Raw genomic sequence first — 23,268 nt, forward strand, 5'->3', positions numbered from 1 at the left:
GGTCACACTAGGTGACTCCAACTCGTGTGTTAGCATAGACTGATGAGCAATAGGTCCAGTCATACAGGTCACATCAGGTGACTCCGACTGGCATGTTAGTTTAGACTGATCTCACACCTGGCTTACATTTATTATTGCTGAGATATTGTGGCATGGCATGCTTCTGTTTTTACTGCACCTGTGCATTCATTTTTCACACCTACGTAGTATTATTTTCTGAAAACTATATGGGTTTTATGGCAAGGGGTTATAACGCTTTCAAAATGTTTTTATTAAAACTTTATTTTCAGACCCACTCACCCTTATTTTTCTCCCCTCCAGGTTCTAGTAGAAAAGTTTTCGTACCAACGAGGATTATCAGGAAATCTTGGGGTACACGATTACCATCGATGGTATAATTCTCACCCTATTTTACTGTACTGTACTTATGCTTTGTCATCACGTGTGAAATGGGTTCATACCCGCTCACCACGCACTCTTGTACTTAGGCACTTTTAGGTTTAAATTTACTCACATCTTCCACATCAATACACTTTATGGTTTCGTCACCTTCCAGGTGTCGACCAACACAGTTCTAATGGACATCCCGGGTCGGGTTGTGTCACTTACATGTTCATATTTGATCTGAATATCACAGACGGATTGCATGTTAGATATACGTTCTTGCTTGAATATCACGAGGAGAATATGTATTGGGAAAACCTAACCTTCAAAGTTGCATGTGTAATTCATTAGTAATTTGTAAAGTTACATAAGATTGTTAAGGTGACGGTGGAACCCTAGACTTTTACAATTTGGTTTTCAAAACGTTTTCTTTTCCTTTTCTTTGATATTGCATATTTTCTAATCATTTTAATTAAATTCTTTTTTAATATTTTAGGTTATAAAATTATCCTTTTCCAAAACCTTGTTTCAACTAATTAATTAAGATTTGGTTTTAACACAAATTATTCATTCAATCCCTGTGGAAAACGACCTTATTTGAGTCATTTATACTACAACTACCTTGTTCACTTACAAGTATTTTTAGGTGATTTTATCTCTACCTTTGCAGGTGCTAAAAACCCTATTAAGTACTACGGTGTGTAGTATTCTTCTTTACTTATAAGTGGAGATCTTAGGTTCTAATCTTGAAAATGACAAGTTCAATACCAATTTATTTCTTCCACTTTTTACTATAAATATATAGTAAACAATCTCATTCACAACTCATTACTATGGGTTTAAAATTAGTATACTTACTAGATCAATTAATATTAAAGGGAGGGTCCAAATTTTAATGATTTTTAAATAGTATGCATAATGAAATTTTATTACAAACAATAACATTAGTGAATTAAATTGTTAATTGTTAGGAGGGAGGGGGATTTGTTCCCACACCAAAGTGTATAGACAAGGCCGGTTATTTTGGTGCTTGAGACGAACACTCAAAATGTGTCTTTTTCCAATACACGAACATATATTAAAAATAAATATTTAAAGAAGACTGGAACCTAGTCAAAGTTGAAGGGCTAGGCCCTTATACCCATATTATATTACTTGAAGAAAAAAATACAACTGGGAGGGGGGACATAATACCTAAACCCTGACGATCAAAAGAAAAATCTTATACAACTACTCCAAGGAAAAACTCCTTGAAATTTCAACCTTCAAGAAATATTCATCTTGCATTTTTTGAAGCAAAATATCAATTAGATCATCATAGTCCAAGTCTTCAACCTCATCCTTTTTCAACATAAGATTGCTAATCCATTTAATATATCTTGAGTCATAGTGGTCTACAAGTAAGATTTTAATAATTTCAATTTTGCAAAACTTCTTTTTGCAGATGCACCACGGTCATAAGTATAGTCTACAATATACGATAAGCAATCAACACATCTGGATACATATCAATTTATTTTACAAACTTTGTTATTTCCACGGATGTCCAAGGCCTATCATATTCAACTAGTTCTTCAAGTAACATCATTTGTAAAACCTGTACTTCAGAACATAAGACGACTCCATCTACATCAATAGCATTGTCATGTTTCAAATGTGCTTCAAGAGTCATACAACAGTCTTTTAGATCATGCATTGAAATTAACTTTGATGCATCAAACAAGAAACCAATTGGTTTCTCTAATTGCCCCCACCTTTCTACAAGTATGTCTCTCATTTCTGCATTGAGTCCATCCTAAACTCTTGGATGATAAATGTTTAAATGGAATATATGTTATGGGAATTCAATATTTTCTTCTACATCAATATGGTCATCACCAACATTTTCCTCTACATCACCACTATTTTCAGTCATGAGATTCATCACCAATATCTTCCTCTACATCATCATCATTTTCATGATGATGAGACGTATCACCAACATCTTGTAACTCTTCACTAACATCAATTTCTATCAAATTTTCAACCGACTCATTATTTTTAGAAGAAAAAAAAATTTATTACGAGATCCTCTTAAACTCTAGGCAATTTCTTTATCCTTGGCCTTTTTTCCGTTTTCATATTACCAGGAAGTTGTTTTCAAAAAGACTTGACTTCAATAATTGTTTTTGAAAAATTACTTACACACCAGGTAACAAAAAATTTCAATTCAAATAATCATTCTAACATATATTATATATATTATAAAAAATACTAACATATGGTTCCAATATATATTATAAGAAATTACCAACAGACAACATATCATTCAACATGTATTATGAAAAATTACCTACTTGCCAGTCGCCCCTCGGGTTTTGTTGCTTTTGCAATCTTGTAGACGTCTCACTAATTTGGAAATTGGACCTGAGACTTAGAGAGAAAATGAAGTTGACAACTAGAAATTAAGGTGAAAAAAATTATTTGTAAAATCTAATTTCCATTTCTGAAGCAAAATTATGGTGAAAAAAAAGGGAAATTGAAATCGAAACGAGGGTGGCGGCAACGAGACATTGAGACCTGAGAGAGAGCATGAACAGCGGAGCCGCGAAGGGCCGAAGGCGGAGGCAGCTAACCGACTGGACCGTTGGGTTTAGGTATGGGTGCATTGGGTGGATGGTGCAGCCATGCAGGGACCGTTGGGTCTAATACTTGCCATCTTGGCAGTAGGTCTACAAGTTGTCTCTGGTCGCGAAAATATGAAAAGAAGAACAAAGGCAAAGACGCAGGGCAATGTAGTAAATTTTTTATATTTTTTATATACCTATATATGAACCGTAAAATATTTTGTTGTCCCAACAAATTTGGGCCCTGGATTGGGCCAGGGTAGCCTCTTGCCTAGACATTATTACTTTTTACAATTGCGGTAAAGCACCATCTCATGCTTTATGAAAATTTTGAGTGGGTCTAAAGCAACCATCACAAGAGGAAATTACAAATTTTGATAGAGTTTTTCCATGAAAAATGCTCTAAAAATCTTACCATTTGATCCTTATCCCACAAAGGGAATAATTTACCATACATGTACCCCAAAACAAAAATTTCAAGAAAACAACAATATGGCAATTGAAAACAAAAATATCCACATCAAAAAATGAGAACAAATAAAAATAAAAATAGAGAAAATAAAAACAAACAAACTATTTAATAACAAAAATCCAAACTAGCACAAATCCCTAAGAGGAACAATTGGCTAAACTTACCGTTTGTGCTTATGATTCAATTATACGTCTTATAAAATGGTACGAGTTTTATGCAAGATTTAATCATTGTAAGGTTTATTAATTTTATATATACAAGATATAAATCATTTCTCTTCTAACTAACGCCTATTAGCATAGAAAATATTTTTGCTTAGTTAATTGGTTGTCTTAAAATGAATCTATTCTATTAAGAGAAGAGCCCTTGTCAACTTTTTCCCCCATTTTTTCTAATTTTGCCCTCACTTTTAAATACACAATATTGATATAAGGAGGGTAAAATAATAATTTTGTACCTTTTGACAAAATGACAATCATATCCCTATTTGTCCTATTTGACCCTCTTTTTTTGACAAAATGACAATCATATCCCTATGTTTCCTATTTTACCCTCACTTTTGATACACAATATTTACATAAGAAGAATAAAAAATAGTAATTATGTAATATTAAGATAAAATATGCACTTATTAAGAGAAATTGTTTCACCTTCATTTATTCTCTTTTTAAAATTTAAAAAATCACACTCCTTAATAAAAAATAAAAAATAAAATAAAATAAAATTGTTCGCACACACAGAGTGTGTGCTCATCGACTAGTTTATATTAAGATTAGATCACATTGATCTAACAATAATTAAGTTACATTTCACTATCATTACAGGATGGTAAGCAAAATACACAACTAATTAAAAGGAAAATGTTAGGGAGACTAAATATGTAGACAAAATTTACAAACTAAATGATGTGTCACCAATATGAATGAACACATTTATCAAAGCTTAAGTAATAATCCAATCACCAACTTCTATGTCATTTAGTTTACAAAATTTTATCTACAAATTTAATCCCCCTAGCATTACCCAATTAACAAAGAGGGTTTTCTAATATGCATTAATGTAAGTCTACATTGAATACTTGATTGTTAGATCATTGGCGGTTGGATTATTAGCTACAAATCTAGCTTTTTCATTCATTATGTGCATGGCTTAATCAAAGTTGCGCATAACAAAACCAATACAACTGAGATGATTTGTAAAAAAGGGCAATGCTAGGGAGATTAATTATTTAGATCAAATTTCATAAACCATATTGACACACCCCGACTGAAGTCGAGACGTGTTAGCCGTCACGTGAGAGTGACGTAGTCATGTGCACAAAGCGGAAGCAATAAGAGTAAGGGAATACTAACAACTTAAAACCAAGCAACTAACAATCCCAATTAAGAAAGAATGCTAATGAGAGTTTAAGTGTATAAATACACTTTCAGAGCAATAAGAGAGTCTAGTTGCAGTCAAGTAGAACAATCACTAAAATACAACACCCGAAGGTGAATCCTACTTTTTCGGATTCTGTCAGAACACCGTTGGAGTCCTCGTGGCCACCAAACTCTGCTATCTAAGACCTGGAGGGGCGAAAAATAAAGTTGAGTGGGTTAGTAAAACACATTTACACGAAAACCTTATTTTCTTTTGAATATACTAACCCCTCACCGTAAAACAAGTATATGGTTATTTTCCCAGAAAATAGAATACATAAATATGTATATAAATATATCATTTCAAATCATGCTTTACGTATTCATAGTCATATGTATGCCATGCCAAGATATAACAAGGTAAGCAATTCAGGTAAGAATAAATTCATAGAAATATAACATATTACCCGAAACCCATGTGGTACTCTGTAGGGCTGAATTCATAGCTCAAAAGTCAATCTATCCGGAGTCACTACAATGACCTATACGGCAATATACTGCAGATAAGTCGGAACCACTAATAAAAATGGTCTGTACAACAAGATTGGGTGTAATATAATTATGCTCAATTCTACTCTCTCATAATAGTCGGGCGATAAATCGCTAGTCACCTGCGAGTCGGAACCATAAATAAGGTCTGTACGACAAGACTGTGCACTTAAATTGGATCCAATATGAGCATATAGTGCGGGGGTGACATAATAAACAGGCATGTACTTCATATCTCTGGCTAAATCACAATCACCCTAGGTGCAATTTTATGAGCTCAACATTATTCAATCACATATCACATCATCAATTATTCACATAACCAAACACAACTTACCTAAGCTTACCTAAGCGTCCACAGCACCACATTTAAATATATAAAGCTTCACATATCAATTCATGTACGAAATATAAATTCATATGCATGGCATTTAAATCGCATTTCCTTTAAATACGTTTTCTGGGAAAAATGTCAAGTATATATATATATATATATATATATATATACACACACACTAAAAATAACTGCCCACTCACAGATATGTCGATGGGTCGTAGCCCTCGAGCCTCGATTGATTACGCTCGTCCTGAGAATAGGCCTCACCTATAGGCGAAACAACTATATAAACGTCACTTTAATGCACATATACCAAACTATGTAATAACTTATCTTACATAGCTCAAATTGGGTATATGAATATACCATAATGACCTACACAACCTCAAGATCATCCCCATATTTTTAGAATATTTTTCCGACCATCCATGCGCCTCCACGCTCCTGCCAAGGCACGGCAATACGCGCCGCCCACGCGGGGGCACATGCTAGGCACGCTGACGGCGTCAATTAACGCCGTCAGGAATATTCCATCAACTTCTAACTGTTACCGTTAAATCTAACTAACGGCATTGGAATATTCCGTCAGACTTGACGGAATATTCCATCGTCTTCAACCTTGGGACTCCGGCGATCATCGCCGTCGCAAAAAAACTGGGGATTTTTAGAACTTTGATTTCTCACTCGTTTCTTTACCATTTTTCACGAAATTCATACCAAAATGAAGCTCTTAACTTGTAGAACACAATCATACTAATTTAAAGCTCTAAAAGTCACAGGATCTCACCTGAGAATTCCAAGAAAAACCCACCAAACTTCGTCCACACGATCCCGACGTCCAAAACCTTCAAATGAAGCACTCCGAGCTTCCTTGGGACCTCACTAAGCTTCCTACAAGCTTCAAATTTCCAAAAACATCTATAATTACGTGTGCATGAACAGTGCACAAATCGGGGGTTAAGAAAAACTAGGGTTTTCAAAGGTATCTTTACCTAAAATGGGTACTAATCGACCCGTCTGAGCTTCACGAACACAATGGTGCCAACTTTGACCACAATCCGTGAAGTTTCAAGGGTTTTGGGTGTTTGTCCGTACGAGTTCGAAGGAGAGAGAGTGCGCACGAGAGTGAGAGAGAGAGAATGGAGGAGTGATGTGTGGTCCAAAATAGTCAACAACCCACAATACACCAAACTCTAATCCTAATTGGTTCCAAACAATTAGGATTTAAGAATATTGGTCAAAAAACACAATTAAACCAATAATACAACTCAACGTCCAGGGGTAATTCTGACTTTTCACACCTCCGATAAATAATTTCTGGGACGGGCTGTCGCACATATGATATGGTTGTTGACGATTAAATTATTTATTTCCTATAGCTGACATATCACATAATTTATGAATCTGAGTTACCTAGCATTAAATAATTCTGATTACAACATATATAAAAGTTTGTTAATCATTAATGAGGTTTTTTTTTTCCTTCTGAAGAAACAATATTTTTACACCAAGGGGGTAAGAGAGTAGCTAAGTCTCACAATCGTTAGCAATAATGTGGTTCAAATTTATCTTTGGCAGGAATCGATCTCTTATTTACAAATAAATATGAATATTTCTAAAACGTAGTACTCAAACACAGCTCATAGTAAAAAAAATAAGTAAAGAATTTTTTAAACAAGTAAAAATAAAAAATTGAAAACCCAAAAATTGGGAAAAGACAGAAAGAAAAACAAAACAAACAAACAAAAATACACCCACATGGAAAGGAAGGAAACGAAAAGATCAGACTCTCTCTCTACCTCTGTCACTCTGTCAGCCCTCCATTTCCACACTCACCTTCTCTCTGTCTGCTGCTTCTTCCTTCTTCCGCCTAGCCCTTCCGCCCGGGTAGTTCGACGACACTGAATCCATTTCCAGGTATTTTTGTTTCGGAAATTAAATTTTTTACTCAATTTTGTTTCGAACATTTGTGTACAAATTTGATTGCAAACGGACGTTTTTCTTGCCCTAGATTCTGTGATGCTGCTGTGATCTGATCTCGGAACTTGTCCTTAATTGTATATAATTTCTTGTGGTTGTGTAAATTTGCAATTTGTTACATTGTTTGTGCTGAATTTAGTTGATTCAATTGGTAAATTTTGCTAATTGTGATTTGTGGGCACCAAAGATCGGATCTTTTCACCCAATTTTGGATTGGTTTTCGGTGTGCAGAGTGTTGGGGTTTGATTTGGACTGGGAAGGAAGCTTGCATTGTGTGGGATTGCACTGTAGCATTGTACCTTTTTGAACAGTGTTAATGGTGAGGGAAAGCTGGGGATTAGATGCTGAGGGACTGATGTTGTGATGCTACTTAGGCAGAGAAACTGGGTTTCAGGGTAGTCGGAAGGAGGGGAGTTCTTCGACATTTGCTTTATTGGTGACTCAGGTATTTTGCTCTGATCTCCATAAGTTGTATTTGTTACATATTTATTTGCTTTTTGAAGAATTTTTGTTGGGTAAAGTACCTTAATCTAAAAATTCGATCGTGATCTTTAAGGGCCATGATGATTTTCCTTTTGTGCTTTTTTGTGTTTTTTTGTTGGGGATAAAAATCAAAGAGAGGGAATAGAGATGGAAGGAAGGAGAGGAGAGGGAGGAAGATATCGAAAATACGTATAAATAAACTAAAAACCTTACAGCAGTTTTTAGTTTGTGATAAAGCCATTAGATGTATTTTCCTTATAAAAAAACACAAAAAAACATTACCATAGTTTCTATAAAATATTGTTGAAGTATTTGCAGCTTCAAGTCACCCAATGAGGTTGATTCATGCGATGAACAATTACAATATTTTGATTTTCAGGTGGCTAAGGGGAAATCTGAAAGTGGTGTACAGTCAAATGTCAAAAGCTCCCTCCTCTAAACCGCGAGAACCCGTATCGTCTTCTACTTCACAGTCTAGGTTAGCAATGTTCAATTTGCATGGTCTCTTTAACTGTGGTGACAGATTAGTCTTGGTAGTTCAGAAAATGAATGATTGACTGATAAATTTACTGGAGTGCTCCTAAAGTTTTTTATTTTTGTCCCGATTTTTAAAAGTAAGCTGGAGAGACAGAAGTCAAATCCACTTTAGGCTCTTTAAAGTTTTTAATTGGACAATTGTTGATTATTCATTTGCAAGATTTTAAAATGAGTTCATGTTTCACCCAGGGATTTAAATGAACCAGCAATGGATGATGAAGAAGGTACAATGGCAAGAGTTGCTCAATTTATTGAGCAACTACATGCCAGCATGTCTTCACCGCAAGAAAAAGAGCTTATTACAGCACGTTTGCTAGGTATTGCCAAAGCAAGAAAGGATGCAAGAACAATTATTGGTTCGCATTCCCAGGCAATGCCATTGTTCATAAGCATTCTCAGGAACGGCACCCCTGTGGCAAAAGTTAAGGTGGCTGCAACTCTGAGTGTCCTGTGTAAAGATGAAGACCTGCGTCTTAAAGTACTTCTAGGCGGGTGCATCCCCCCTTTACTCTCACTTTTGAAGTCCGAATCAATTGAGGCTAGGAAGGCTGCAGCAGAAGCTATATACGAAGTTTCCTCAGGTGGACTTTCAGATGATCATGTCGGCATCAAAATATTTATCACAGAAGGTGTAGTACCAAACTTGTGGAATCAACTCAATCCAAAGAGCAAGCAGGACAAAGTGGTTGAGGGATTTGTGACAGGGGCTTTGAGAAATCTTTGTGGTGACAAGGATGGTTACTGGAAAGCAACACTTGAGGCTGGTGGAGTTGATATCATTGTGGGTCTTCTGTCTTCTGACAATGCTGCTGCCCAGTCCAATGCAGCCTCCCTTTTGGCCCGTCTCATGTTGGCTTTCAGCGATAGCATCCCTAAAGTAATAGATTCTGGAGCTGTCAAAGCTTTGCTTCGGCTTGTGGGCCAGGAAAATGATGTTTCTGTCCGTGCTAGTGCTGCTGATGCTCTGGAAGCCCTTTCTTCAAAGTCAACTGGGGCTAAAAAAGCTATTGTGAATGCAGATGGTCTTTCAGTTCTAATAGGGGCTATAGTTGCTCCATCTAAAGAGTGCATGCAAGGTGAGTGTGGGCAGGCTCTTCAAGGCCATGCCACACGGGCTTTAGCAAATATATGTGGTGGGATGTCTGCTTTAATTTTATATCTTGGAGAACTGTCACAGTCACCTCGCCTAGCTGCCCCGGTTGCTGATATAATTGGAGCTCTTGCATACACGCTGATGGTCTTTGAGCACAATTCTGGTGCAGATCAGGAATCTGTTAATGTAACAAAGATAGAGGATATTCTTGTAATGCTGCTAAAGCCTCAGGACAATAAGCTTGTTCAAGAGCGTGTCCTTGAGGCCATGGCTAGTCTATATGGCAACAACTCTCTCTCCAGTTGGCTCAATCATGCACAAGCAAAGAAGGTACTCATTGGACTTATAACAATGGCTGCCGTTGACGTGCAAGAGTATCTTATACCCTCTTTGACAAGCTTATGCTGTGATGGTACTGGAATATGGGAGTCCATTGGCAAGAGAGAAGGAATTCAGTTACTTATTTCATTGTTGGGGTTATCCAGTGAGCAGCATCAAGAATATGCTGTTCAGTTGCTGGCCATCTTAGCTGACCAAGTTGATGACAGCAAGTGGGCTATTACAGCTGCCGGTGGGATTCCTCCTCTGGTACAGTTATTAGAGACGGGTTCTCAGAAGGCAAAAGAGGATGCTGCTCATGTGTTGTGGAATTTGTGCTGTCACAGTGAAGATATTCGTGCATGTGTTGAAAGTGCAGGAGCCATCCCAGCATTTTTATGGCTTTTAAAAAGTGGTGGGTCAAGAGGACAAGAAGCATCAGCTAAGGCACTCACAAAGCTTGTCCCGAGAGCGGATTCTGCCACCATTAATCAATTGTTAGCTTTGCTCCTCGGTGACTCTCCAAGCTCGAAGGCCCATACTATCAGGGTATTGGGTCATGTTCTCATAATGGCGTCACACAATGATCTTGTGCATAAAGGTTCAGCAGCTAATAAAGGGCTGAGGTCTCTTGTCCAGGTCCTCAATTCATCAAATGAAGAAACTCAAGAGTATGCTGCGTCTGTCCTAGCTGATCTATTCAGCACAAGACAAGATATTTGTGATACTCTTGCAACTGATGAGATCGTGCATCCTTGCATGAAGCTATTGACCAGCAACACACAAGGTGTTGCAACACAGTCAGCTCGAGCATTGGGTGCTCTGTCCCGCCCTATGAAGACCAAAACAACAAGCAAGATGTCTTATATTGCAGAAGGTGATGTCAAGCCCCTCATCAGACTGGCTAAAACTTCTTCCATTGATGCTGCTGAAACTGCAGTTGCTGCACTTGCCAATCTTCTCTCTGATCCCCAGATTGCTGCAGAAGCCCTGGCAGAAGATGTTGTTTCAGCTTTGATAAGAGTACTGGGTGATGGAACTTCAGAAGGTAAGAAGAATGCATCCCGTGCCCTTCGTCAATTCCTGAAGCATTTTCCTGTAGGTTATGTGCTCACAGGAAATGCTCAGTGTTGTTTTGCTATGCTTGCTATTGTTGATTCCTTAAATGCATTGGATATGGTTGGGACTGATGCTGCGGATGCTTTAGAAGTAGTAGCTCTTTTGGCTAGAACAAAACAGGGCGTGAACTTCACTTACCGTCCATGGTCTGCCCTTGCTGAAGTTCCATCAAGCTTAGAATCTCTTGTTCGCTGCCTGGCTGAAGGGCCTCCCCCACTTCAGGATAAGGCAATAGAAATTTTATCTAGGCTTTGTGATGAGCAACCAGTTGTGCTCGGTGATCTGTTGATTGAAAGATCAAGATCCCTTGGTTCACTAGCTAACAGGGTAATGAACTCATCTAGTCTAGAAATCAGAGTTGGAGGAGCTGCGTTACTTATTTGTGCAGCAAAAGAGTACAAACAGAAGGCAATGGAAGTACTTGATGTATCAGGATATTTAAAACTGTTAGTGTATGCTTTAGTGGACATGATGAAGCAAAATTCTAGCTGCTCCTCTCTAGAAATTGAAGTCAGAACTCCTAGGGGTTTTATTGAAAGAACTGCATTCCACAAAGGTGACGAATTTGATGTCCCTGATCCAGCCATTGTCTTAGGGGGTACTGTTGCCTTGTGGTTGCTATGCATAATTGGTTCCTTTCATGCAAAGAGCAAACTCACAATTATGGAAGCCGGTGGTCTTGAGGTTCTATCTGACAAGCTTGCATGTTACACTTCCAATCCACAGGTACAGATTAATCTGTTTGTAGTTTCATGTTTAGATACTTTTTGGTACAGATAGTTGAAATATAAATTTTGGTAGCTTACTGGATTGGTCATCTTTATGAACAGGCAGAATATGAGGATACGGAAGGTATATGGATTAGTGCCTTACTCCTGGCTATTCTGTTTGAAGATGCAAATGTTGTTCTGTCACCTGTAACAATGTGCATCATTCCTTCACTTGCTCTTCTTTTGAGATCAGATGAGATGATTGATAGGTTCTTTGCTGCCCAGTCAATGGCCAGTCTTGTTTCTAATGGTAGTAAAGGAATAATTCTTGCCCTTGCAAATTCAGGTGCGGTTGCTGGATTAATAACCCTAATTGGTTATATAGAGTCCGACGTGCCTAACCTCGTTACTTTGTCAGAAGAGTTTTCTCTGGTACGAAATCCTGATCAAGTTGTTTTGGAGTACCTTTTTAATTTTGAAGATGTAAGAGTTGGATCAACAGCACGTAAGTCTATACCTCTCTTGGTGGATCTCTTGAGACCAATGCCAGAACGGCCTGGTGCCCCTCCATTCGCTGTTAAACTCTTGACCCATATTGCCAATGGAAGTGATACAAATAAATTAATTATGGGTGAAGCTGGAGCTCTGGATGCTCTGACAAAGTACCTTTCTTTGAGCCCACAAGACTCCACAGAAGCTACAATAACTGAATTATTCAGAATATTATTCAGCAATCCCGATATCATTCGTTATGAAGCATCAGCTAGTTCTTTGAATCAACTCATAGCTGTTCTGCGTCTAGGGTCAAGAACTGCAAGATATAGTGCTGCAAGAGCTCTTCATGAACTATTTGACGCTGAGAACATCAGAGATTCTGATTTAGCAAGGCAGTCTATTCAACCATTGGTTGACATGCTTAACGCTGCATCAGAGAGTGAGCAAGAGGCTGCCCTTGTTGCGTTAATTAAGTTGACTTCAGGAAATTCTTCTAAAGCAGCTTTTTTTACTGATGGGCAGGGAAATCCACTGGAGAGTTTGTACAAAATACTGTCTTCTGCTTCATCCTTGGAATTGAGGAGAATTGCTGCACAACTCTGTTGTACTTTGTTTGATAATACCGAAGTCAGAGCAAGTGCAATTGCCTCAGAATGCGTAGAGCCCCTTATATCACTGATGCATTCTGATACAACTACAGCTGTAGAAGCTGGAGTTTGTGCTTTTGAAAAATTGTTGGATGATGAACACCGGGTGGAGCTTGCAATGGCCTATAATGTTGTGGATCTCCTTGTTGGATTAGTTTCTGGAACAAGCATGCTGCTCATTGAGGCCAGTGTCTGTTCTCTCATAAAGTTGGGGAAAGACCGGACCCCATGCAAATTGGATATGGTCAATGCTGGAATTATTGATAAATGTCTTGAGCTACTACCTGTTGCACCCAGTTCATTATGCTCTTCCGTGGCTGAATTGTTCCGCATTTTAACAAATAGTAATGCAATTGCTAGAAGTTTGGGTGCTGCACAAATTGTAGAACCTCTTTTTATAGTTTTACAACGTCCAGATTTCAATTTATGGGGACAGCACAGTGCATTACAAGCACTGGTAAATATTTTGGAGAAGCCACAAAGCCTTGCAACTTTAAAGCTTACACCTAGCCAAGTGATCGAGCCTCTAATTTCATTTCTGGAATCCCCATCTCAAGCCATCCAGCAGCTTGGCACAGAATTGCTATCTCATCTTCTTGCACAAGAACATTTTCAGCAAGATATTACAACAAAAAATGCAGTTGTTCCTCTTGTTCAGCTTGCAGGAATTGGAATATTAAACTTACAGCAGACAGCGGTAAAGGCACTGGAAAAAATCTCAACAAGCTGGCCAAGGGCAGTTGCTGATGCTGGTGGTATCTTTGAGCTTGGAAAGGTTATTATTCAAGATGACCCTCAGCCACCTCATGCCCTGTGGGAATCAGCTGCTTTAGTTCTCTCAAATGTTCTGCGCTTCAACGCTGAATACTATTTTAAGGTTCCTGTGGTGGTTCTTGTTAAAATGTTGCATTCAACACTGGATAGCACCATCACGGTGGCCCTCAATGCGTTACTTGTTCATGAAAGGAATGATAATTTAAGTGCAGAACAGATGACTGATGGTGGTGCTATAGAAGCCTTGTTGGACCTTTTACGGTCTCATCAATGTGAAGAAGCTTCTGGAAGATTACTTGAAGCTCTATTTAACAATGTCAGGATACAACAAATGAAGGTCTCTCAGTATGCAATAGCACCGCTATCGCAGTATCTGTTAGATCCACAAACCAAATCGCAGTCTGGAAAACTTCTTGCTGCTCTTGCTCTGGGAGACCTTTCCCAACATGAAGGGCTTGCGAGAGCTAGAGATTCTGTTTCTGCATGTCGTGCATTGATAAGCTTGCTTGAAGAACAACCAACAGAAGAGATGAAAATGGTGTCAATTTGTGCATTGCAAAACTTTGTCATGAACAGCCGAACAAATAGGCGAGCTGTTGCTGAAGCTGGGGGCATACTGATTATTCAAGAACTACTACTGTCTCCGAATGCAGAAACTGCTGGGCAGGCAGCATTGCTTATCAAATTCTTGTTTTCTAATCACACACTCCAAGAGTATGTATCAAATGAACTTATAAGATCTTTGACAGGTAATTCATGTCTGCATTGCTATTTGGTTTCAAATGCTGATTTACCCCTATAAACTAAAAGACTAACGTATGATATTCATCAACCTCCCTTTATTTATTTATTTATTTCGTTCTTTCTTTCTTCTGTTGATTTATTGGATCCAATGCTGTGTCTTGCAGCTGCATTAGAGAGAGAGTTGTGGACCTCAGCAACTATTAATGAAGAGGTCTTGAGAGCCTTACATATGATATTCGTCAACTTCCCAAAGCTCCATATTTCTGAAGCAGCCACTCTCTGCATTCCCAATCTGATTGGAGCTCTTAAATCTGGTAGTGACACGGCTCAGGACGTTGTTTTGGACACCCTTTCCCTGTTGAGACATTCTTGGTCAACCATGCCAATAGATATTGCAAAGTCTCAGGCTGTGATTGCTGCCGAAGCCATTCCCATCCTACAAATGCTCATGAAAACCTGTCCACCAAGTTTCCAAGAGAGAGCAGACAGCCTGTTGCATTGCTTACCAGGTTGTTTGACTGTTACAATTAAGCGGGGGAACAACCTTAAACAGGCCATGGGAGGTACAAATGCTTTTTGTCGATTGACAATAGGCAATGGCCCTCCTCGACAAACCAAGGTAATGGTTCCATAAGACTAGTTATGTACAACATGAAAAAAAGAAACTGTGTATTGCATAACCTACATGAATGATACCTAACAGTTGTTGGTCTAGCGGTCAGGTCCTTGGTTTGCTCCCAAGTGGTCTGGGGTTCGACTGTCTCCCACGGTACCCACCTAGCACATGCTAGAGTTTCACACTCCCCAAATGTTGTGGGGTCAAGCAGGGGCCTAGTGATTAGTCTGGTCAAAGACTCGGATACACTAGTTTCAAAAATAAAAATAAAAAATAACCTTCATGGATGATTAAATCTTTATTCTTAATAGAGAAATTGATTGTTTACTCCTGGCCGAAGTTTTCTTTTCATTCTTTTCCTCTGTTTATGATGCACGATTGAAGCCTCTTTAGAGCACCTGACAAATCCTAGGGCCACATGGTGGCCCTAATCCCGTAAATACTGGATAATGGATAATTACCAGGCCCCTGCCGGGGGGTGGCTCTGAAGGGATTAGCACTGATTTTCTATGAAAATAAATTATATTATTGCTTCTGCAATGACTTTGCTGCGTCTAAATATGCAATAGAATTTTGATAACATAGCGATGCCTGCAAGTTCCCTATCTTATATTGGTTTTGTGAAGATTTACCAATAATTATTATTCTTTAACCAAATTTTTTATTTTATTTGTCTATATATAAATAGGAAGAGTGAGCATAGTGCATTTGACTACAAGTCTGTTGTTTCAAATGCTTTAATAAAGAAGTTTCATGTTGTGCATATAAGTCATGATGTTTTATATCCTCTCTACGTTTATAGCTTTATGTTATACTAAAATGTTGTTTCGCCAATAGGTTGTGAGCCACAGTACCTCTCCAGAATGGAAAGAAAGCTTTACGTGGGCATTTGATGTGCCTCCAAAGGGACAAAAGCTCCACATCATTTGCAAAAGCAAAAATACCTTCGGAAAGGTAATTAGTTTTCTATTTAGATTTGCAAATCGCAAGCAGATAAGTTGATCATTCGTTATTATCATGAATCTTTATGCTCTTGACCTATGAAAAAAAGTTTGATGCTCTTGTTTCCTTTAAGGCTTTTGATTTAATAGGGTGGGTTTAAATCTCATCAAACAATAGTGAAAGGGCGATAACTCTGCACTGATTAGGCACACCCCCACCCCCATTTTTGCGTTTCATTTCGTGATTGTTGTAGGCGAGCCTTTTGTTTTTCTTTTATTTCTCAGACAACGCTGGGAAGAGTGACGATCCAAATTGACAAAGTTGTGAGTGAAGGAGTATACAGTGGATTATTCAGTCTAAATCATGACAGCAACAAAGATGGGTCTTCCCGTACACTAGAAATCGAGATTATCTGGTCCAACAGAATGGCCGACGAAGAAACTTGAACGAGTATAAGAGTCAGGTGCGGTGCAGTCTCCTCCTCGTAAAGCTGAGAACGCCGGATTGATTATCCGAACGGGTAAAAGGAGGTCGGCTTGCTTGTAATTATTTTTGTGTGTTTAAAGGTCCAGTTTTGTCCTTTGAAATTTTAAGCTGCTTCAGGTAATTGTAAATTACATTTATTAGGTTGCGGATTTGATAGAGTGGAAATGCATTCCCACGTTTCAAGGGAATCTAAAAGTTCAAGGGAAGTTTGTACAGGGCAGTCTGTAGGTGCTAGCAATTTGAAGATTCGAAAATGATTGACGTTTGAAAATCCTACAAAGTCGGGAAAGCTTTTCATTGTACAAGTCCTGCCTTGCACACATCGAGAATTAGTTGGTCGTTGATTAATCTCTCTAGTTCGAGTTGTTAGACTCGTGGACGGGACTGGGACGCTCATTCATATCCAGATTCTATTGAGGTTTCAAAACTAAACGTAAGGCTTACATAACATCTTGACATCCTCTCAACCCGTGCATTACCGGTGTAATGAACCAACAGTATCTGTCTCATAAGTACATTCCCAACATGAAGCAAAACCCGCAAATTAAACGAGCACAACACAACTACTTCGCAGCAGCAACAAGTGCAGATCGAGCTTTAGTGAAAGTGGCCATCAGTGATCCGAGTTGCAACTTATCATTGCACCCAAACGTCAACCTGTACCTGCAAATGTTAAATAACTCTCACAGATTAGTGTTAAATTCGGATCAGCCAGTTCCAACTTTAACCCCTACTCAATTTGCATATTGAACAAATTTACAATCTTCGGTATCATATATTGGCAAGCAATTTCCGCATATGCACTACCTCCCTCTCCCTTTTTTGATGCAAATTGATGCACTATCGTTTATTATATACTGTGACCAAGTATCGCCATTACCACGTTGCAATAATCTCGGCTGCCTAATTTGTATGGTCCAGAATGAAGAAAACAATAAGAAAATGAAAAGAGGTTAAGACGGAGACACATACTCTATGTCAGCTAAATCATTAATCAATTTAACTCGAACTTCTGCGGGCATCATAATCTTAAAAACGAACCTGTTCAAAGAAAGCAGTGTAGGTGAGACGAAGCAAACAAAATGCCAAGAGAAAATGTAGAAAAATGTGTAACACTTACATGGTCACTTCTCTTACAATATCTATCAAAGCCAACCCTTTTCTTGCTTTCATGTCAGATATTCCTGCAATCAAGTGAAAAATAGAAAACACTAAACAACTTTTCCCTCTGACAATATAATTACAAATACGTAAACAAATAAGATAGTTGAATACGTTTGAAACTCTCAGCAAATGATTCGTTCAAAAGCCAGTAAGATATTTGCTCAATATCTTTGGGCAATGGATTTCCTGTGCAAAGATATACCGCTTCTTCAGTTATCTGCTGTGAAGCCATATGAGTTGACTGCGTATATTGAAATAGGAATGACGTTAACATAATCATGAAAAAACAAATTTAAGGGTAGTCATACCGCAGGTAATTTGAGTTTCTGCTATTACTAATTAAGGAATAAAGGATTTCATAAAAATTTTACATATTACAAGGAAAAATGTCATTTCCCTAACCTGTCGTTTAATGAATATTGCCACACAAACAGATTTTGCACAGCAAAAGAGAAAGATGAATAGACAAATGCACAGACAAGTAACATCTGAGTAGAGATCTTTAACCTGCAAAATGTTCAGAGCCTTTCTCATGTCACCATTGCTAAGCCGTATAACTGCCGCTAAGCCACTCGCAGGCACATCAAGCCTAATCCAATCAATAAATCTCAACTTGTCAATATATTTCTGACATACAACCATAACGTTTGCTGTTGAAGCACATTTATATAACTATATTTGCCTTAACAAAAGGATCGTTTTTTGGGCTTGATTTTGAAGAGTAGTTTTCCACTTTATTTTCAACTATATATTATAACAAGGGGTAGGAGAATCTCCCTACCCGGCTAGGCTACTACGTTTTCTTGTTTGAAATTACTGAATCACATCTTTAGAATCTTTCACAATTCTTGGAAGCATTTAATGCAAAAAAAATCCCCTCTAGCATGACCTTGTTGAACAATGAGTAAGCCAAAAAAGTACTAAACCTTTTTCCCACTTTAAACTTGACACTGACAAAATGGGTAATAGTTAACCTCAACAGAGAAGAACCTTGCTTACATTTTAGTTCACAGAAAGGGTGATTTTACAGAATTTAATTTTCATCCTCTATAGGAAAACATAAAAGGCAACATCTACATAATGCACGATCAACGCACCCAAAAAAATGTGAGTAAAAGAACAGTACTTACCCTTCAGCTTCTATAACATGTTTGAGTCTCTCTGAGACATGAAACTCCTCAAGTGGAGCAAATCGGAAACGAGTACATCGTGATTGTAATGCTGGAATGATCTTGTTGACATGATTACAAATTAGTGAAAACCTAGTATTCTTTGTGTATTTCTCAATCACTGCACCAAACGCAAAAGTATATTAGAAAAACGAATCAGTGAGATATTTGGGAAGTTGAAACCGACAAAAATCTCATCAAACAATTCATACCCCTTCGCAAAGCAAATTGAGCATCCTTTGTCATAGCATCCGCCTCATCCAGCAATACCATTTTTACAGATGACTTTGCACTATCACCCCTGAACAGACATAAACGGCCTATAAGCTTGATCACACAGCTAAACGTTAGACATAATAACTTGCAGAAACTAACATCAAATAACATCACAATGTTTAGCCATCGTTGGTTGTCTGAAATCTTATAATCTTTCAGAAAGGAGATATATTCATAAGGCGGGAAAACAACCAGAAATCACCAAAATATAAATTAACAAATGACAGGCACAAATCAAAGTCTTACCCAAACGAGAAACTCTGCGTGCTAGCAAAATCTTGAATCTGTTGTCGCACAACATTGATCCCCCTGTCATCGGATGCATTCAACTCCAGAATCATATTGTGGTACTGCACTCCATAGAGCTTGCGTGCCACGGCAAGAATAGTTGAAGTTTTGCCAGTACCAGGAGGGCCATATAGTAGGAGGTGCGGCAATCTGTTCTCACTAGTAAGCCTATCAACTATGCAACCCCGCCACAAAAACACATTGAATTAATGGATAACTAAACAATTAAAATGAATGACAACTACTTATAAGCATTAAGATTAACCAAAATTATGCTCCTTATAATTGCTGCAGCTCATGCCGAAAATCGAAACATTAGGAAAATCAAGCCAAACCCCTAGGATCTCTTTACATTCGTGGTGAGCAAGGGAAAAAACAAATGGGAAACTGTGCTGCTTTTCTCTAATTTCTCCATCTCTGAAATTATATATACATACGAATATATACACACAAATGAACATCTTTTATTCCCAGATTTTCTCACCAAACAAACACTACAGCAACTAATTATAATAGAGAGAAACCCAACAAGCAAAATCAACATAAACCCTAGAAAATCCAACACTTGATACCACCAATCAAGGGGAGAAGGAATTGCTTACTGGTGTCGACAATGTCGCGGTGAGCAGCGACGTCCGCGAAGGATTGAGGGCGGTACTTCTCGACCCACGGCGTGGCTTTGCCGTGGGAAGGGGCGGCGGCGGAGACGACGACGTTTTTGCCTTTGTTGTTGGGTTGTACAGATGGGTTGTCATCGTCGTCGATGTCCATGAGAGTGATTGGCTCCGCCATGGTAGGGACTAGAGTCGACTGCTTAGCTGCTCTCAGTGAGAATCGAGGGTTTCAGTGATCGCAGCAATGGCGCAGGAAAATTTGAGTTTTAACATAAAAACAAAATAAATGGTAAAGTGAATAGTATTATGATTGATTTTTTATTGTAAAAATGTAGGGGGTGTATTCAATTGAGAATGTGAGAGATTTTAATGGATTTATAAATCCATGGATTTTTATGGAGTTTAATTGATTTGTAGAGATTCCATATAAAATTTTGATTCAATTCCCTCGAAATCTCATGGGAAGAGGTGAGATTTGTGGATACTTAAAATACACTACGAAATCTCTCAAATTCCCTCTAATTCTTTAACTTTCTCAAATTCTTTAAAATTAATTTCTAATTGAATACACCTAGAATGTTATAAACTTCTTTAAAATCTTAATTGAATACACCTGGATTTCTAAGGATTTTAATAAACTATTTTGAAATTCTAATTGAATACACCTAGAATTTCAGAGAATCACTTAAAATCCTAATTGAATACCCCTGAAATTATTAATTTCCTGAAACTCTCTCAAAATCCTAATTGAATACACCCCTCGTAGTTTTTCGTTAAAGTAAACAGTACCGAGTGCTTTTCGTTAAAGTCCCCAGCGCCAACTTGATTTTTGAGAGCGGGATACCCTTTCTACAATTTATTATAAAGAAATAAAAAAACTTTTGTTTATTTTTTATTTTTGTATTTTTGAAAAATTCAATAGTTTTAGTACGTTAAATAAATAAGAGTGCTACTAGACCTATCTCAATATCTTGTTTTCCACTCACATGATAATCTTATCCACCATAAAAAATAAAAAAAAGTAAAATATTATTTTCCCAATCACCATTATTCTCAAAATAACCCTAATACATCTCTAATATATCTTTAAATAATATTTAAATAAATGAAAAAAAAAAACTGAAAGGAAATGCAAGCCTTGGACATTTATCATCTCCTTCACGCTTGTCCTTAAACTCATCGCCTTCACACCCCGCCCCCCCAACCAAAAAAATCTCTTTCCAAATCTCCACCCTTTATTTACACCAATATTCCCTACCACCCGCCCCCCCCCCCTCCAAATGCCCAGTATTCACACCTACCGCCGCACCGCAGAGGCTCCATTGAAGTTTCTCGCCTCCATCTAGCACACACCATTCCTTCCTCCAACCTTTATGCCGATTGTAGCCCAAATCTTTCCTAGCCTCTCTCCAATGCAGATATCACACCCCTCACACCATTATTTATTTATTATTTTAATTTTTTTTTTTTTGAATTTTTGTAATTAATTAAATATGGATTTAGAAGTCTTCTTTTAAAAGGATAAACATGTCATTAACATTTTTATTAAATGGTGGGTGGAAAAATAAGATACTGGGGTGGGAATATCAACACTCTTAAATAATTAGTTGTTTGATGAGATTTAATTAAAGCGCCGTCACTCAGTACTAAGGTCTTGATGGTATTCCTCTTCACTTAGAAGTGAGAGGTCTTATATTCGAATCTCGTGAATGACAAATTTGATACCAAATTAAGCTGTCCACTATGTGGCTTACCTGAACTCCTCATCTCTTTAGTGTAAAAATATCGATGGACTAAAAAAGAATTAAAGCGCCATATGCATATTTTAATTTTATTAATCACTCAATACTACATTATAAGAATCAAGCATCCCAAGTTTTATTTCTATAACACTGTGAGTTTAATATATTGTTACTCCACGCATGAAATTGATGTATTGGACCCATGATTTCAATAAATTGGTATTACACTCAAATTTTCAAACACACTGTAAAAGTATGGTTCCTATATAAATTTAATATATTGGTATCATACTCACTTTTTCTAACCTACTATTACTACTACAACATTTTGGGAAATTTAGAAAACTAACCGAAATTTAGACTTCATATGGAATTATAATCACAATTTTAAATTTATGATAATTATAAATTTAAGTTAGAGATCTCCCCTTTTTTTTAAAATTTGTAATCGAAAACAGCATGGAGGCTCTTAAGCGTGAGAGAAAAATGTTAGCCAAGAAAGTGCTGAAGAAAGAAAGGTTTTACCAAAAGTGGGGGATTAGGCAAAACACAAAGAAGAGGAGCCTGTAGTTGGCAAACTTGATAGGGACGAGCACAATGGACATGGGGCACATTTGGGAGAGAGTCGTCCTTGATGCGAAGCTGGTTGGCCTCGTCGAGCCACTCGAGGCTCCCAAGGAGATACTCGTACTCAACTTCTTAACTCGCCCTATAGACAAGAAATCCTCCATCTAGAGAGATTCCATGTTTACTCTATCGAATTCGGCTCCAGTTAGATGAAGGCAACTCAATAGCAAAGTATTAAAAGGATGAATAGCCTCGTCTAGAGGTGAGGCGAAGGCTCACAGTACCTAAAATTTTAATATATATTTATAAAATATAATAATTTGTAAAACAAAGATAATTATAACTAAATCAAAGATAATTCTTTTCAAAAAGGCTCACAGTACCTAAAATTTTAATATATATTTATAAAATATAATAATTTGTAAAACAAAGATAATTATAACTAAATCAAAGATAATTCTTTTCAAAAAAAATCAAAGATAATATTATCTCTTCATTACTAAGTCTAGTTGTGCTTAGAAACTATGTCACAAAGTGTTAAAATGTTGTAATTATTTATTTTATTGTAAGCAATTATAGATAATTTTAAGAGAAATTAGGGTAAGTGGTCACAATTATAATAGAGAATTTCAAGGAAAATAAAGGATGAATGTCACAATTATAGGGAAATTCAAAAAGAAATAAAGGTTGAGTGGAGAAATTATATGGAATTTAAAATGAAATAAAGGCTGAGTAGATAAATTATAAGGAATTTAAAAGGAAATAATGGCTTAGTGGAGCAATTGTTATATGAAATTT

At 37.4% G+C, this 23,268-nt stretch overlaps 3 protein-coding genes across 4 annotated transcripts in view; 1 reads left to right on the forward strand and 2 right to left on the reverse strand.

Annotated features, from left to right (window-relative positions):
- The window catches only part of LOC126632815 (uncharacterized), an 88,599-nt gene that overhangs the window by 56,729 nt on the left and 8,602 nt on the right, over positions 1-23,268 (reverse strand). The window lies entirely within an intron of this gene.
- On the forward strand, positions 7,451-16,955 carry LOC126632806 (protein CELLULOSE SYNTHASE INTERACTIVE 3-like). 2 transcript variants are annotated; one of them, XR_007626831.1, is made up of 9 exons: positions 7,451-7,623; positions 7,918-8,131; positions 8,549-8,647; positions 8,896-11,962; positions 12,067-14,611; positions 14,771-15,225; positions 16,060-16,176; positions 16,449-16,694; positions 16,792-16,955. XR_007626831.1 is itself a non-coding variant. In XM_050303299.1 (8 exons), exons 3-8 carry the CDS (start codon positions 8,586-8,588, stop codon positions 16,608-16,610), a joined length of 6,408 nt encoding a protein of 2,135 aa, XP_050159256.1. In that variant the 5' UTR covers positions 7,451-7,623; positions 7,918-8,131; positions 8,549-8,585; the 3' UTR covers positions 16,611-16,955. The 2 variants fall into 2 exon arrangements, 1 of the variants encoding a protein (XP_050159256.1); XM_050303299.1 differs by having other exon boundaries at positions 16,449-16,955.
- On the reverse strand, positions 17,109-20,436 carry LOC126632809 (replication factor C subunit 3-like). Its single transcript, XM_050303306.1, has 9 exons — positions 20,150-20,436; positions 19,506-19,722; positions 19,196-19,284; positions 18,945-19,104; positions 18,322-18,403; positions 17,926-18,055; positions 17,771-17,834; positions 17,623-17,691; positions 17,109-17,313 (listed from the first exon to the last, which is right to left on the reverse strand). The coding sequence occupies exons 1-9, from the start codon at positions 20,337-20,339 to the stop codon at positions 17,214-17,216; spliced, it is 1,101 nt and encodes a 366-aa protein (XP_050159263.1). The 5' UTR covers positions 20,340-20,436; the 3' UTR covers positions 17,109-17,213.

This window comes from Malus sylvestris, chromosome 8 (genome assembly GCF_916048215.2).
Source record: "Malus sylvestris chromosome 8, drMalSylv7.2, whole genome shotgun sequence".
In the NCBI taxonomy this organism is placed as follows: Eukaryota; Viridiplantae; Streptophyta; class Magnoliopsida; order Rosales; family Rosaceae; genus Malus; species Malus sylvestris.